The sequence below is a fragment of the Sesamum indicum genome, linkage group LG7 (assembly GCF_000512975.1).
Source record: "Sesamum indicum cultivar Zhongzhi No. 13 linkage group LG7, S_indicum_v1.0, whole genome shotgun sequence".
Classification (NCBI taxonomy): domain Eukaryota; kingdom Viridiplantae; phylum Streptophyta; class Magnoliopsida; order Lamiales; family Pedaliaceae; genus Sesamum; species Sesamum indicum.
Window position 1 is genome coordinate 7,805,501 of NC_026151.1, and position 15,657 is coordinate 7,821,157.

Below are 15,657 nucleotides of genomic sequence, written 5' to 3' on the forward strand. Positions count from 1 at the left end.
ACAAATTCACAATTTCTCCAGAGTTTCAACTTTGAAGTTTTCGACCACACTGCTTTCTTTCTCTTCGGCGCCTGAGACTGAGAGATGCTCCCGAAAATGCTCAAAAGTTGCGTATTCCAAGAACCCTCATCAATCTACACCAAAGCCTTTTACGGGTTGACCATTTTGGCTGTCGGCTATTTGGGGATCTCAGAAGCTATTGGGAAGCATCTCGGGTACTCCAAATTCTGGAACTCGGGTTCCAACACACAAATTTTGCTTCCGAGTAAAGTTGGAATGCTGTTGGCGTACACCCCATCCCTTCTTGCTGGCGTTTCTTCGTTTTGGGTGTTCCCGAATGATGATGGTGGGATTAGGTTTCTGATGCTGAAATCAGCTATCACCATTCATTTTCTGAAGAGGGATCTTGAGGTATTATACATGTATCTCTCCCTCTCTTTAATTAATTGCTGAGAAACCCCATTTGGCTTTGTTTGTGAAATGTTATCTTTTGAGTTTGATTTTTTTAACCAATGATGTCTGTGAGGTTGATTTTCTGTCAACAAGTTTGAGTTAATGAGTTTGAGGGGCATTTTATTTGTGGCTATGAATTCATTTCGACTTATTTCATGGTTCTATATCACATCAATTATGATCAAATTTCGTGCTTCTTTGTTACGCTCAATTTATTGAAATATTGATAAAGAAAATTAGATTTATTTTGCACCCTGAACCCCCTTAAATTATAAAATATAATAAATGCTCCCTCTTGATATGAATTAATTTTTTTTAGGGATAATTACACTACTCTCCCCTAAGATTGGGTATTACACACAGGCCCTCTGCATTTCGAAAAATTACATCTAGTGTACCTAAGGTTTGATTCTGTCTAACAAATAAGTTCCTCCATTAGTCAAAATTCACCGAATTTGATGATATTAACAAATAAATGGATAAAAATTTATAGTTAACCCCGATTAACTTATTACTTATTATTACAGGTCAAATAAATCTTTTTATGACAAAATTACCCCTATACATCTTCGCACGTTAATGCATGTGAGGAGGTATATTTTCAATGTTATAAGGGTAATTTAGTTATAAAAGATTTGTTTGACCTGCAGTAAGTCGGTATTAAGTCAATCGAGGATAAATCTCGATTTTCATTTAGATTTTTGTTAATATCAAGAAATTTATTGAATTTTGACTAACGCAGGGACCTATTTGTTAGATGGAAGCAAACCTGCTAGATGTGATTTTTTAAACTACAGAGAATTTACGTGTAATTACACCAAATTTCAAGGGAGGAGATCGTAATTTTTCATTTTTTTACAATGAAAATGCTTTTATTATTTACACACCCTAAAATATATCAGTTTATAATTATTATAAAAAATTATTTAAAATAAATACTATCCAAAATTTATGATTTTTATAAGGGTTAAATACATTTTTCACCCCTAAAGTATGTTACCCTCATCAATTACCCCCCTAAATTAAAAGAACTTACCCCCAATCCTTGGATAATCCTTTAAATTAAATAAGAATTGACAAAAATACCCTTGACTATTAATAATATGATATATGATATATTCACATTAATACCCTCTATTATTAAATATATCAATCAATTTAAAAAGTTTATTCAACTACAATGTTTATAAATTAATCCTAGATTTGTATAAATTAATTGAGTATAAAATATTTTTTTAAAATTTGAGTGTATAAATAGTCGTATTGATAATTAACAAAAGTTTATAAATTCTCTAATTTTAAATTAACAAATAAAGATGCATTTTTGCATATTAAATTTTACCCACAAGAATTTTAGGGTATAGGTTTTGCCCAAATCTAAAAAAAATATTACAATAGATATGTGTTCAACTCATGTAAAAATATTAGGTACGGATATGGTCATAAGACTCATAACTATGAAAATTAGTTTGGGTTTGAATCTGGATATTGCACACTAATTGACAGGCCTAACGTGTTCGACCTATGGTTAGATCAAGGGGTGAAATAGAATTACTATATGGAAAGAAAAAGAAAAAACAAAAATACCTCATTAACTCCCAAATTACCTCACTTAACATTTGGGTGCCAAAATAATAGACTCGACCACTTGTAATATTTTTGTTACTAAAATTATATCTCGTGCAATGCACAAACACAAATTTATAAATTTATTTTAATTTGAAAGTACTAACATTGATCTTATCGATATTTGCTAATCCAATATTAATTTATTAACATCATAAATGAATAAAAATTAAAGTCGAATTGATTGATATATTTAACTATAGAGGGCATTAAAGTGAATATATCATATTATTAATAGTTAAGGGTATTTTTATCCATTTTCCTTTATTTCAAAGGATTATCACAAGATGGGGGGGGACTTGAAGGTTTCTTTAGTTTATGGGGTAGTAGACTAGTGTGGTATACTTTAGGGGTGCAAAATGTATTTAACCCTTTTTATAATGAGTATAGAATCTGTATAAACTCTATAAATTTGCAATCCTTCTATTTTTTTTACATAAATGTTCAAGAAGTTGTATAATGTTTACTTGTGTTGTTATATATATTAAACTTTTCTAAAAATAAATTATCAGTACAATTTAAAAATATTACATCGAATATGTATATATACACTGCAATATATGCAAATCTATAAAATTTTATAATTTTTTGAGTAATGAATATATTTAAATTATGTGTACATGTAATTGGCTAAGAGTTTATGTTACATAATATTACCTTTTATTATAAAATTATATGCATTTATGTATTTACAGATATTTGCTTGTATTTTTAACATAAATAATTTACTTTGCAATACATACTTGTATATATGAAGCTTGTAAATATTTTTTGTATTACATATTTTATAAAAAATCTATACATTTTTGGGGGAATTTTTTAATAAAACATATTTTAGGGAGTAAAACAAAAAGTGTAGTTGGCAAGTGAGAAGGACATTTTTGTCCTATCAATTCCAAATTATTTTATCATACGACTACATAAAGTGATTTAACCCTTGGTAAATTATCTAATGATAGATTATAAGAAAAAGAATTACTTTTAAAAATAGTGTAATATACGTCTTTGCTGGAAAATAATAGGTTTTAGCGATTTTAGTATAAGTAGTTCCTATTTTGTTTTTTTCTTTTCCAATTAACGTTGGCGGGATTGTGTTTGTTGTATTGATGTTCGACAACAGGGTAAAGTATAATTACCCCGTGAAGTAAAGATATTTCTCCATTGTTGCAGTTCATTGATGCGTGTAGACAAATGATATCATGACTACCTTAAGTTCACAGAATTTGTATACCATTCTGTAGTTCTCTTTATGAATTGTCATTAGGAAGATGAAAATGCCCCGCCAAAATAGTAACATTCACATTGGTGAGATATCAGCTATTATAGGCATCCTAGATTTTTTAAATCGAATCGTTCTGGTAAAGTGCGGACAAATGTGAAGTAGATGCTTGTGGAATCAGTTGCTTGAATCTTCCTTATATGGCAGCTTTTGTGATCAATGCGTGTGTTGTGATGACCTTGAAGGGAACATGTCGAGGTTCTTATCTGGCTGAACGGCTCAGGTTCTGGAAGGAGGTCTAGTTCAGCTTAATAAAGCCTCCATGGGGCACCCTACTGGAGAGTTAGGTTACAACTATTAGAGGGTGTTTGCATAGCTTATACTTTTGCGGTGAGAATAAGTTATAAAGTTGCAAGTTTAGTTGTAGTGAAAGTTGGGCAGGAAAAAAAATGAAGTTGGATGTTTGAAAAAATAACTTAATATTTATACTTTCTTCAATATCCTGAGGAAGTTGATTGAAATGCAAGTTGAAAACAATTTAATACTCTGTCTGTTATCTTTTGCAGGTTTTATTCCTTCACAAATTCAGCGGCTATATGGTTCTCAACACTGCACTTATCATCTCATCGACCTACTTAACATCTGCTGCTAGCATGATTTATATTCAGCACCGCGTTCAAGGATTTCCAGAGCCTTCTGTTGATCTCAAGTATCTTGGCATTTTAGTGTTTCTGGTGGGAATTGTCGGCAACTTTTACCACCATTACCTGCTTTCTAAGCTGAGGGACAAGAACGATAAGGGCTACACGATTCCAAGAGGAGGTCTTTTCAGTCTGGTGGTGTGCCCGCATTATCTCTTTGAAATCCTTACTTTTATAGGATTCTCATTGATCTCCCAGACATTGTTTTCGTATCTGTGCACCGCTGGATCAGCTGCATATCTACTTGCTAGGAGCAGTGCCACCAGAAACTGGTACCATTCCAAGTTTGAGGATTTCCCTAAGAACGTTAAAGCTCTGATCCCATATGTTTTTTAGATGCTTACACCCGAGGTGATTGTTGTGATGAAAAATCAGATAGTTTGTTGAGTGTCGATTGCATTTTGCCCCTCTATAAAAGTAAAAATTAAATAAACTGGCACTGCGATCCCTGATTGTTTTAGAAAAGAAATTTACTGTGTGCAGCTTCTGCTTCTGAAACGTCGTCAACTGTGTAATCCCGCCTAGAACTTCTTCTCCGGCCGGAGTTTTTTGAGTGTGGTGTTGTTGATTTTGTGCCTCTGATCTCATTCTTCATTCTACAAATACAGTTGGACTGAAGATAGTTTGAAGCTGACTTTGTTGTTCTCAATTGTTGGAAATAATTTGTGAGTCTACAGTGTAATTCTTTGTTGATGTTTGTAGTTCACCGATCTTGATCTTGAGACATTGTAACCATCATTATACATATATATATATATATATATACATGAGTACAGAAATATTCGTTTATTAAAGAATCATAATTTATATGACAAGGCAATATGATAATTTCTTTAACATAATTTATTTTAATCATAATATTTTTATGTTACTAAAAATATATTAATTGAATAAGAAAACATATATATTGTATGTGAAACTCATAAAATAATTTTTCTTAATGTGTAAAAACATTATAATATTCTATTATTATTTTCAAAATATTCTGTAAATAAATTTAATGAAGAATCAATACTGAGTTTTGTATCAATATAGATAGTATTAAAATATGGCATATTATTATGTATTCGAATTTATGATAATAATATAAAACTTATATAAATTTTCGTGCATAACATGACTCATTAATTAACATACATTATCCATGAGATTGGCATTGTTAGTCAAAACTCAATTAAACAATCTAATTATTTAATTGTACGATTAATTAATTTAAGGGATAACTACACTCCTCTTGAGGTTTGGTGCAATTACACGTAAACTCTCTGTAATTTAAAAAATAATATTTAGCACCCTTGAGATTTGTTTTCGTGTGACAAATAAGTCCATCCGTTTGATCAAATTAACCGAATTTGCTTATATTAACAAAAAATAAATAAATAAATAAAAATTACTATTTACCCTCAATTAACTTATTGTAGGTCAGGCAATTTTTTTCAAACTCAACTACTTTTATAAAGGTGAAGGTATACCTCCCCACATGCATTAATGCGTGAAGATGTATGAGGGTAATTTGGTCATAAAAAATTTATTTGACTTGCAATAAGTCAGTAATAAATCAATTGGGGTTAAAAATAATTTTTTTTTATTTTTCATTAACATCAGCAAATTCAATGAATTTTAACTAATGGATGAACTTATTTGCTAGTCGAAATAAATAATTTATGTATAATCATATCAAATTTTGAAGGAGAAAAATATAATTATCCCTTAATTTAACTCTATAAGTTAGTCAATGTATGAATTAGTCAACTACTTGAATTAATTCATTTTTTAAAGAATGCACAGAAGTTGTGAATGATCCCTTAATTAATTAATGTTGACTCGTATTCTTAGAGATTCACGCCAAACAATATCCTGATGCACGTTACCCCATTCGATTAATCTAATTTCAATGCCACATCATTACTACGCAACCAAATGGTATATCATGTACATATATGTATATGAAATCATCCGGAAAAATATAATTTTAGTCATGTAATTTATGAGGTTGTTATTTTTTATTTTTCATAAATTATTTTTCGTAATTTAATTTTAGAATTTTAAAATTTTGATCATTTTCATTTTTTTAATTAATTTGATCGAAAAATTGCATGTAACTTGCACATGAACCAATTAAATTATAATTTTAGTATTGTAACTTAGAAGTATTGACATTTTTAGTCCACTAATTTGAGAAAATTGACATTTTTAGTCCTGCATGAATTTATTTAAAATAGAATTGCAATTTTCAGTTAAATTGGACGAAAAATAACTAAAATTGTAAGACTAATTACAAATTGTTTTTAAAAATATGATTAAAAATACCATTTTTTTAAATTACAGAACTAAAATTATAATTTTCTAAAACAGACTTACGAGACAATAATCTACCCGTAAAGTTCGTATGCCCATCCTCCTCCATTAAGAATAATATTTTTATCATATTATTAGTATATAGATCACGAAAAATAATTAATTATATAATAAATATGATATACTTACTCTATAATTGGTTTAGTTCGAATAAAATCTAATTCGAGCAAGAATATTTCCAACTGCAAACTCATAAGTCTCTCTTATTATATATGACATGCGAAATATCAAGTTCTTGATATATATCTCCAGATTTGACCACACTACTTTCTCTCTCTTCACCAGCTGAGAGCTGATGGCGAAAATGCTGGAAAGTTGGATATACCAAGAACCCTCGTCGATCTACACCAAAGCCTTATACGGGTTGACACTGTTGGGTGCATGCTATCTGGCGATCTCAGAAGCAATCGGGAAGCATCTCCGCTACTCCAAATTCTGGAACTCGGCTTCCAACAAACCTACACAAACTCTTCCGAGTAAAGTTGGAATGCTGTTGGCGTACACCCCATCGCTTCTCGCCGGCGTTTCTTCGTTTTGGGTGTTCTCGGATGATGGTGGGATTAGGTTTCTGATGCTGAAATCAGCTATCACCCTTCATTTCCTCAAGAGGGAGCTTGAGGTATTTATTATACATGCATCTCTCTCCCTCTCTAATTCATCACCGATCGTGTTTGGTTGAGCTTAAAAGTTTTTCAAAATATATGTTTAAAGAATTCTTAAGATGCTAAAATTCTTAAGTATAAGGACCAAAAGTGTAAGTAAATGCGGCAATAACTTTTGACTCAAAGGGAGCAACAAATGTTATCATCTTCTTGAGATAATTAAAGTCAATTTTGGGTTGGTTGTTGGTCTTCAATTTTTTTCGTCTTTGCTGGTTATTCTTTTTTCTTTGAGAGAAAACTGAAATGATATTATGACCAACTAATTAACAAAGGTTCATTTTGAATTCATTTATTTTCTACGGACCTAAGGCAAAAAATTGCATAAAGCGCGGGACCAAAGTTGTAATAGTCCATTCTTATGGGATGAATAGTACCAATTTGGGTTAAGATAGGCAGAGCGATGTGGTGATTGGTATAGTTGGGATGAATAGTCCATTCTTAGGTTAGCTCCTAATTCTTGAAATGCAAATTGAAAACAATCTAATTCTTTGAGTACTCTTCTGTTTTTCAGGTTTTATTCCTTCACAAATTCAGTGGCCATATGGTTCTCAACACTGCACTTTTTATCTCATCTACCTACCTAACATCTGCTGCTAGCATGATTTATATTCAGCACCGCGTTCAAGGATTCCCAGAGCCTTGGGTTGATCTCAAGTATGTTGGTCTTTTAGTGTTTGTAGTGGGAACTGTCGGCAACTTTTACCACCATTACCTGCTGTCTAAGCTGAGGGACACGAGCAATAAGGGCTACACGATTCCAAGAGGAGGTCTTTTCAGTCTGGTGGTATGCCCGCATTATCTCTTTGAAATCCTTTCTTTTATAGGAATCTCATTTATCTCCCAGACACTGTTTTCCTACCTGTGCGCCATTGGATCAGCTGCAGTTTTACTTGCTAGGAGCTACGCCACCAGAAACTGGTACCTTTCCAAGTTCGAGGATTTCCCTAAGAACGTTAAGGCTCTCATCCCCTATGTTTTTTAGATGCTTACCAGTTGATTGTTGTGATGAAAATCAGATACTTTTGTGAGTGTCAACTGCATTTTGTCCCTTGTTCTTTCTTTTGCCCAAGGGAGAAAAGTTTTGTACATTTGGCAGAAATGTTGACTGTGGTGGTGTTCATTGTGTGCCTGTTCTCCTTCTTGATTGCACACAAGATAATTTGAACTGATTTTGTCGTTCTCAGTTGTTAAAAAGTAATCTGTGAGTCTACATTGTAATTCTTTGTTGTTGTTTGTTCATTGATCTTGGGACCTCATAATCATTCAGTCGTAGACTATACATATATATATACACACACACACCTTATTTAATATGCGACATTATGGAATTGTGGGCTTCAGAACCAGCTACAAAACCTTTTACCCATACTTAAAAACCAAAAAAAAAATAGCTAGATATTTTGTCATTAGTATTATCTTTTCTTGTGGTGTCGATGATATTTTAGATTTTCAAATGTCAAAAATCCTTTAAAATTTTAATATATGATACTAAAAAAATTATAGAATATATATATATATATAATATTCATGATGCATTCAGTCCCTCATAATTGAATGATCAATAAATTGTGTGTTGCATTACTTTGTTTATTTATTTATTATTTTAGATAAAGTGGGAAAACGTGGATGACACTCCACACAGACCCACTAGATAGAATTATGCCTGCGTTATGTATGTTGGCCAGCATCTCTCTAGCTAAACAATATATTGTCGTGAAGAGTCGATGCTTAATCATGTAAAATCGACATATAAATTCGAATGTATGTTCACCTTAATAAATTTTTTTGACAGGAATTCAAACCTGAATCATGAATATAAAAACATTCAATTTTAACTACCTCTAAACTAAGGTGTCGCGAACTTGCAATAGTAATAGAACGGCCTTAATTCAATATGATTCTGAGAGCACTGGTCTTATGACTTCATAGTGGCATTTAGGGTTTCTGACTTTCGCTGTGAGGACTAGTCATGAGTTGTCACACATTTAATACCCAAGACATCATTGCTGAAGGTGAAATTCAATGTATAAAGCATTGTCCCGGGCCTAACGGGCTTTTATCCTGGTTATTATTGATAATGTTCTTGTTGCTTTCGAAATTAATCATTTTATCAAAAATAATACATGCAGTAGGGAGGGATACTTTTTGCTCTTAAACTGAATATGAGTAAACTGTATGATTGAGTTGAATGAAACTTTCTGAGATCTACACTAATTAGACTAGGTATACACGAGCAATTTGTGAGTATTATTATGAGCCTAGATACGTCAGTGTCTTATTCACTCATGTTAGATGGTTCTCAATTTGGGTATTTTTTTGCCGCAATGGGGTATATGTAAGGGGAATCCCTTGTCCCCATATCTTTCTTTGTTTGTTGCACAAGTATTCAGTTCCATGTTGCAGGCAGCGAAAAGGAGGGGAGACATTCAAGGAATTGCTATTAGTCGGCATTCTCTCCAAATATCTCATCTTTTGTTTGCAAATGACACGATACTTTCTCCATGCAAAGGAAGAGGCGATGGACGCAATTAAGCGAGTACTGGAGGATTACGGGTGGGCATCGGGGCTAGTAATTAACTTGGAGAAGTCTAGCATGATGGTGAGTTGTAATATGGGCGAGCAGGAAAGGCAGAGGTTGGTGGACATTTTAGGAGTGCAGTTCATATCGAAGCATGATAAATACTTGGGGCTCCCGATCATTGCAGGAAGGTCACGAGCGGAGTTGTTTCAATAGGTGAAAGAATGGGTGCGGAATCGGAGGATGGAATACTGAGTTCTCTCACAAGCAGGGAGAGGGGTTTTAATCAAAGCGGTATTACAAGCAGTCTCCACCTATCTCATGTCCTGTTTTCAGCTGCCTGATTATTTTCTACATGACATTGAGAAGATGATAGCTGATTTTTGGTGGAATAGCAAAGGAGAGGTGTGCACTCATTGGGTAGGCTGGAAGTGTCTTTGTTGGCCAAGCAAGGATGACAATAAATCACGAGGCCGGACAGTGTGCTCGCCCGAGTACTCAAGGCTAAGTACTCGTTCTTCGAGTCTGTATTGGGCACGCTTCCATCTCTAACTTGACCTAGTATTTTAGGGGCGAGGGAATTATTACACATCATTTTTAAATCTCTCTTATATTCCTTGACATGGCATAGACATCATCCATATTTCACCAAACTTTAACGACAAGGGCTACATACGAAGATCTAAATACGGTAAACAAATTCATTATGCTTTTAAAAAAAATTATAAAAAATTTATAGCGTCCATCTAAAATTAAATATCGCTCGCGACTAGCTAAAATTTAATTGACCATATTATTTCAACAATAATGAATACATCACAAACTCTTCAACGTGTTCCTCGGAAACAATAACTCTGGTAAACAATGTATCATCATTTCATAATTCATTAGTACATTAACCATTCAACAAAACTCTACAAACTTAAACTCTTAAAGAACACACACACACAAGCATATGAACCTTAATTATCCAATGGCTAGCTTAGCTTAATCTTGAGATCAACCAAAATCATTGCATGAGGTAGATGAAATTAAGGATGTTTGTTATGTCCGAGAATCCAAGGCCAGAATGGTGCTGAGATTCATGGGGTTCATGTACTCTATGGAGCCAGTCATGATTTGCTGAACAATGAGTCTGTTGGCCCTTTCAGATGGATGGAATGGATCCCAGAAGGCGTAAACGTCTCTGTTGGGGCACAAGTTGGAGAGCTGTGTGCACAGTCCCAGGCCATTGAAAGGTCCTTGTCCGCAGCATGCTACCTTCGACGTCACAAATCCTGCCCAATCCCTCATATTTTCAGTCAATTTAAATGTAATTCAAGGGGGAAATTTTCGATTTTAGTGGGGGTGCACTATAAAAAAATATAACGTTTAACCATGACTTATTGTGATGGTTAATAATAAATAGTCGTATCAATAGTTATTGATAATGGTCATGCAACAATTATTGGCTGTAGTTTTTGAGAAGGTGGCTAAAACATTTATCATGGCTAAAAGTCATAACAAATATTTTTACCATAGTACTTATAACTTGGCAAGTAATTGTTTCATGATGAAAAAACTAGTTTTTTACATCGAATTTATTTAATTGTAGTTGATTATAGTTATTTACAACTATTTTCAGTTTTTGCTATTAATATTGTAGGCAATAGTAATTTTTCTAGTGGTGGCAATTTTAATCCTGTGTGGATCCATTTTGACGATTTATTCTATAATTTTAAATTTTGCACATTCAGGACCTAATAGAAAATTTATTCATATAGGATTTAAATTGCTACCCTCTCATACTTACAAAACTAAAATTAGAAAGTTTCCTAACTTATTGGTATATAAAAATTTAGGCTTCATGTTTATTTAATTTATTTTAGAACATGCTCTCGAAAAGAAATAACAAGTATAAATTTATAAATGACGTTTCGAGGAAAACATAATTAACTACTATAAAATATATATTTTTGTTCATCGCCTACTTTATTTTGCAGTTTAAGATGAAATATGTATTTTATGTTTCTGCGAATCTATTTCATTTAAAAATTTAAACTGTCTTGACGTTTCACCTACGCTTGTATGATTTGAGTTGCACGTGAGACAATAATATTGAAAAGGGACGTAGAGAGTTAAGATATATGCACCGAATGCTTGAGGGTTGCTGATGAAATCATAATGCGTTAGTTGTGTATTAGCTGCAATGAAGACGTTGTCACCCAACTGCTCGTTGAGGGCGAGCAGCATCTGTGTGAGTTGTGGGTTAAAAAGGGCAGCAGCTTGCTGGAGTTCAGTCGAGCATTGGCCGTTTCTGCCCCGCATGGCTAATTCTGCTGGTACGCACCCTAGCGGCCCTGTTCCTGTCACCAGTACTCTCCGAGCTCCCAGTTGATAAAGTCTCTGTCCGTGCCCACATATGATCAGTATTATTATCATTATTGTTGTTGTTGTTGGTACGGACAACATAATAAATTAATCCAAAATTAACGATACGCACGTATAAAAGAAAAAGGTACGAATCATAATCAACACTACAACGAAAATAATATTAATGACAAATTATCAACATTAAACATATATATCAACTGAAAATAATTCTTACAAACTCCTTAAATCTTGATCATAATTATTAAAAAATATCGTTATAAATGTTCTATTAGCTACATAATTTTATTATATACAAATATTTAAATAACTTATTATTTTAAAAAAATCAATATTTTATAAATTCAAATAATATTCTATAAAATATATAAACTTATAAATTTTTCTAAATAAATTTGGCCAAACACCCTCTTAAAAAACTAAGGGTGAGCAGTGGACCAAATCCTTTAAAGGACCAACTGATGGTGATGTGAGAACTCACTCACATGGATGACCCGCAGTTCTTACATTTATGCTTATTTCCTACAATGAATGCTGCTTGTAAGAACAAACAACAAAACCCTGCTGCATCTGAAGGCATGTGAGGTTTTCCCTCCACAGTTATTACCTCTCATCAACTCTTACATTGCTTCATTTTCCCCTCAACTCTAATTACTTATAATTATTAATAATTATAACAATTAACATATGTACCAGTTATCAAAATAAGTAATAATACGATGATTAACCAACCACTATTATTAAACTAAAGAAAAACTCATAGTACATTTTACGTCGGTGAGATTTGAACTAATTAATGATTTACTTTAAAGCATCTTATAGTTTCATGTATATGTTTTATTATATAGTTTTGGAGATCATACGATGTTATGGGACGTAAAATACAATTTTTCCTTTTGAAAACATGTCGTAAAATATTCACTATGTTTGTTTTCATTTCAAGTTATCTTCAAGACGAGTCAAAAACATACACAATATTTGACAGCATTCAAAAACACCTTATTTAGGTGTTTTTAGCTGTTTTAGCATAAATACATACATACACATAAATATATATAAAAAAAATATGATTTGACAATGAATAGTAATTTTTGTCTCCCAAAACACAACATTAAACATACAATACTTATTTTAAATTATTTCCAAAAATAAATCCAAACATACATACTATCTCTAACACACACTTATTTATTTTTGTTTTTCTCTTTCTATCTCCACAAAACACTCAGAAAACAAATTCAAATATTATAATTATTTTTTCAAGATCTTATAAGCTCATGACTGGAAACAGGTAGGACAGTTATATAAGAATTTATGAGGAAGAAGATTACCAGCAAAATATTGCGGTACTCGGAGATGAGAAAGGGGACGTAGTCAGGAAGAGCAAACTGGCGAGATCTGGCAGAGAAGGGCACCAAATAGTAGTTGTTGACAAAGTCATTGCCGCCGAGAGTGATGAGAACCAGTGCTTGATTCACCAGCCTTTGTGCCTCCTCGGCTCCTATTAGACCACTCACTCTTTGCTGATACTGCTCGAAATACTGCAGTTGTTGCCCTATTCTGATTATGTTCACCTGCAAAACATTTATGTATATTACCTACCATTTTATTACTCATCTAACTCCAAAAATGAGTTCAATTTTCTTCTCATTTATGCAGATCTTATATTAACATAAAATTAAAATCAATTCGTAAGATTAGGAAAAATCATTCGGAATTTTTTGATTTTTTGTCACTATATTAGCTTTTCTTTATTTTATTTTAATAGTAATGAATGTCGTGTATGCAAGTTTAGTCTTGTCCTGTAATTACATGCAATTCTTTTCGCTCGTAAGTTTTTTAAAATTATACTGTGACAGAATTAAAATTTATCGCCATTTAATGATATACGTTCCATCACAAGTTTAAAATTATCTATATTTATAAATCGATATCTTGTCGGTAATATTATTTTTTTATTGCCGCTAGCTGGGGACTGGACTTACAAACTGAACTCCGGTGTCGTTGAGAATTCCGACCCCAGCGGAAGCAAAGTTGGCGCCGACCAGCAGTCTTGGACCGTTGAGCGCCGGGCTCAAGTACGGCAGAGGTGATTCGCTCCCACCAATGCTCTCACCTGCAAACCAAGCTAACCATCACACCCCCACACTTGGACCATAAAAGGTGAAGTCATATGTACAGTATAATTGCAGAATATAAGTCATGTTACAATAGCCAGCAGATGTAGTAGTAGTACTGACTGGGAAAAGTATATTTTCCGTCCCACGAGCTCAGCTTTTCTGTAATTTTGGTCCTATTATTTTTTAACTTACCACATTGCGTCTCATAAATCAAATTTTTAATTTTAGCCCTGAGCCTTAATTTTGTTAAATTTCTGATAAAAATAACCTAATTAAATTCTCCTCAAGATTTGGAGCTCGTGTTTTTTCCATTAGAATTTAACAAATTTATACTTGGAACTTAAATTTCAAATTTTTTATAATTCTGAAATGCAATATGATAAGTTAAAAAATAAGGAAATCAAAATTAGAAAAGAAATTAAGTCGTAGGATGTGAATGCAATGTGTGTATGATACTTTTAGTCGCATAAAACTCAAAATTATGTATTTTTAGTTCCAAAAGTGTGATTTTGGGACTTTTTAATCCCAAACAACGCCTTTTTAGTCGCAAAATCACAACACACGTGATTTTCTGGAACTAAAAGTGCGAATGAGTTTTATAGCACTAAAAGCGACACGTCATAATTGTGGTATAAAAAAAATTCTGCCTTCATTTTATCATACTAAAAAAAAAACATTTTGGTCTATGTAAAGAGTAAGCATCCATAAATTAGGTCCCCAAGAATTAAAAAAAGTGTGATGTATATTCAAAACTCAACTGATCAGATCTGGGATGTTAAGGCCATTGGAGAAGCGCCCTGTCGCCCTACGAGTCGGGTAGTCAATGCCATAGGGTGGGGCGTCAGCACGAGCAGTGGTAGCCAAGTAGTTGTTGTTGCCACTGTCGACAAGGGAGTCAACGTGCGTGGCCACGAGCAATGTAGCCGAAAGGAGGACCAGAAGAATGCTGCCAAGGGTAGCCATTGGAGGGGCACTGCAATAAAGATATTGATGAAGGCAATTTACACACTCACACACACATGTATATGTATATATAGAAAGATGAGGATTGAGGAGACAGGCATGCATGCATATGTTATAGTTGCAGCAAAGGGGTGTAGGCTGGCTAGGAATTTAATGTAGGCAATAAAAGCACAGCAAAGCAAGGTAGGATGGTAGCTCTTTTGTATTGAATTGGACAGTTGTGTGGCAGGTCGGATTGTTCAATGAGCATCAGAACAAAAGCATGCACATTGCCAATGCCTACATTAAATTGCTATTGTGGTACTTACTCACTGCAATAACTGAGGTGGTTGGTCAAGTTTTCGTGTGCTGTTGTATTATTTTTCTAGGATAATTAATTATACCCAAGTACGTATACATATATATATATATATATATATATTCTCTCCTAAGTATGAGTTTAAGTTACTTATACTTGTGGTATAATTACATGGGAAAAAGTTGCGTTTTTTATCGTATATATCAGGGTTTTTCCAATTTAGTTTTATTTGTTACAGTTTTCTCACATTTGCATCTCGTAAATTGAAAATTTTCTCAATTTTAATCCTCATGTCCAATAACTAATGGAGCCGTTAGCAGTCTCACGTGCATCTTCGTACATTTTCTGTTAATTATTAGATGAATTAAC

General features: G+C 33.0%; 3 protein-coding genes across 4 annotated transcripts; 2 read left to right on the forward strand and 1 right to left on the reverse strand.

Moving 5' to 3' along the window:
- LOC105166561 (very-long-chain enoyl-CoA reductase-like) lies at positions 7–4,718 on the forward strand. The gene is made up of 2 exons (XM_011085953.2): positions 7–411; positions 3,865–4,718. Exons 1-2 carry the CDS (start codon positions 85–87, stop codon positions 4,333–4,335), a joined length of 798 nt encoding a protein of 265 aa, XP_011084255.1. The 5' UTR covers positions 7–84; the 3' UTR covers positions 4,336–4,718.
- LOC105166562 (very-long-chain enoyl-CoA reductase-like) lies at positions 6,583–8,237 on the forward strand. 2 transcript variants are annotated; one of them, XM_020695305.1, is made up of 3 exons: positions 6,583–6,976; positions 7,531–7,803; positions 7,898–8,237. In XM_020695305.1, the coding sequence occupies exons 1-3, from the start codon at positions 6,653–6,655 to the stop codon at positions 8,045–8,047; spliced, it is 747 nt and encodes a 248-aa protein (XP_020550964.1). In that variant the 5' UTR covers positions 6,583–6,652; the 3' UTR covers positions 8,048–8,237. The 2 variants fall into 2 exon arrangements, with proteins under 2 accessions (XP_020550964.1, XP_011084256.1); XM_011085954.2 differs by having other exon boundaries at positions 6,585–6,976; positions 7,531–8,237.
- Positions 10,308–15,081, reverse strand: LOC105166646 (GDSL esterase/lipase At5g33370). The gene is made up of 5 exons (XM_011086085.2): positions 14,786–15,081; positions 13,893–14,023; positions 13,239–13,481; positions 11,670–11,922; positions 10,308–10,814 (listed from the first exon to the last, which is right to left on the reverse strand). Exons 1-5 carry the CDS (start codon positions 14,988–14,990, stop codon positions 10,582–10,584), a joined length of 1,065 nt encoding a protein of 354 aa, XP_011084387.1. The 5' UTR covers positions 14,991–15,081; the 3' UTR covers positions 10,308–10,581.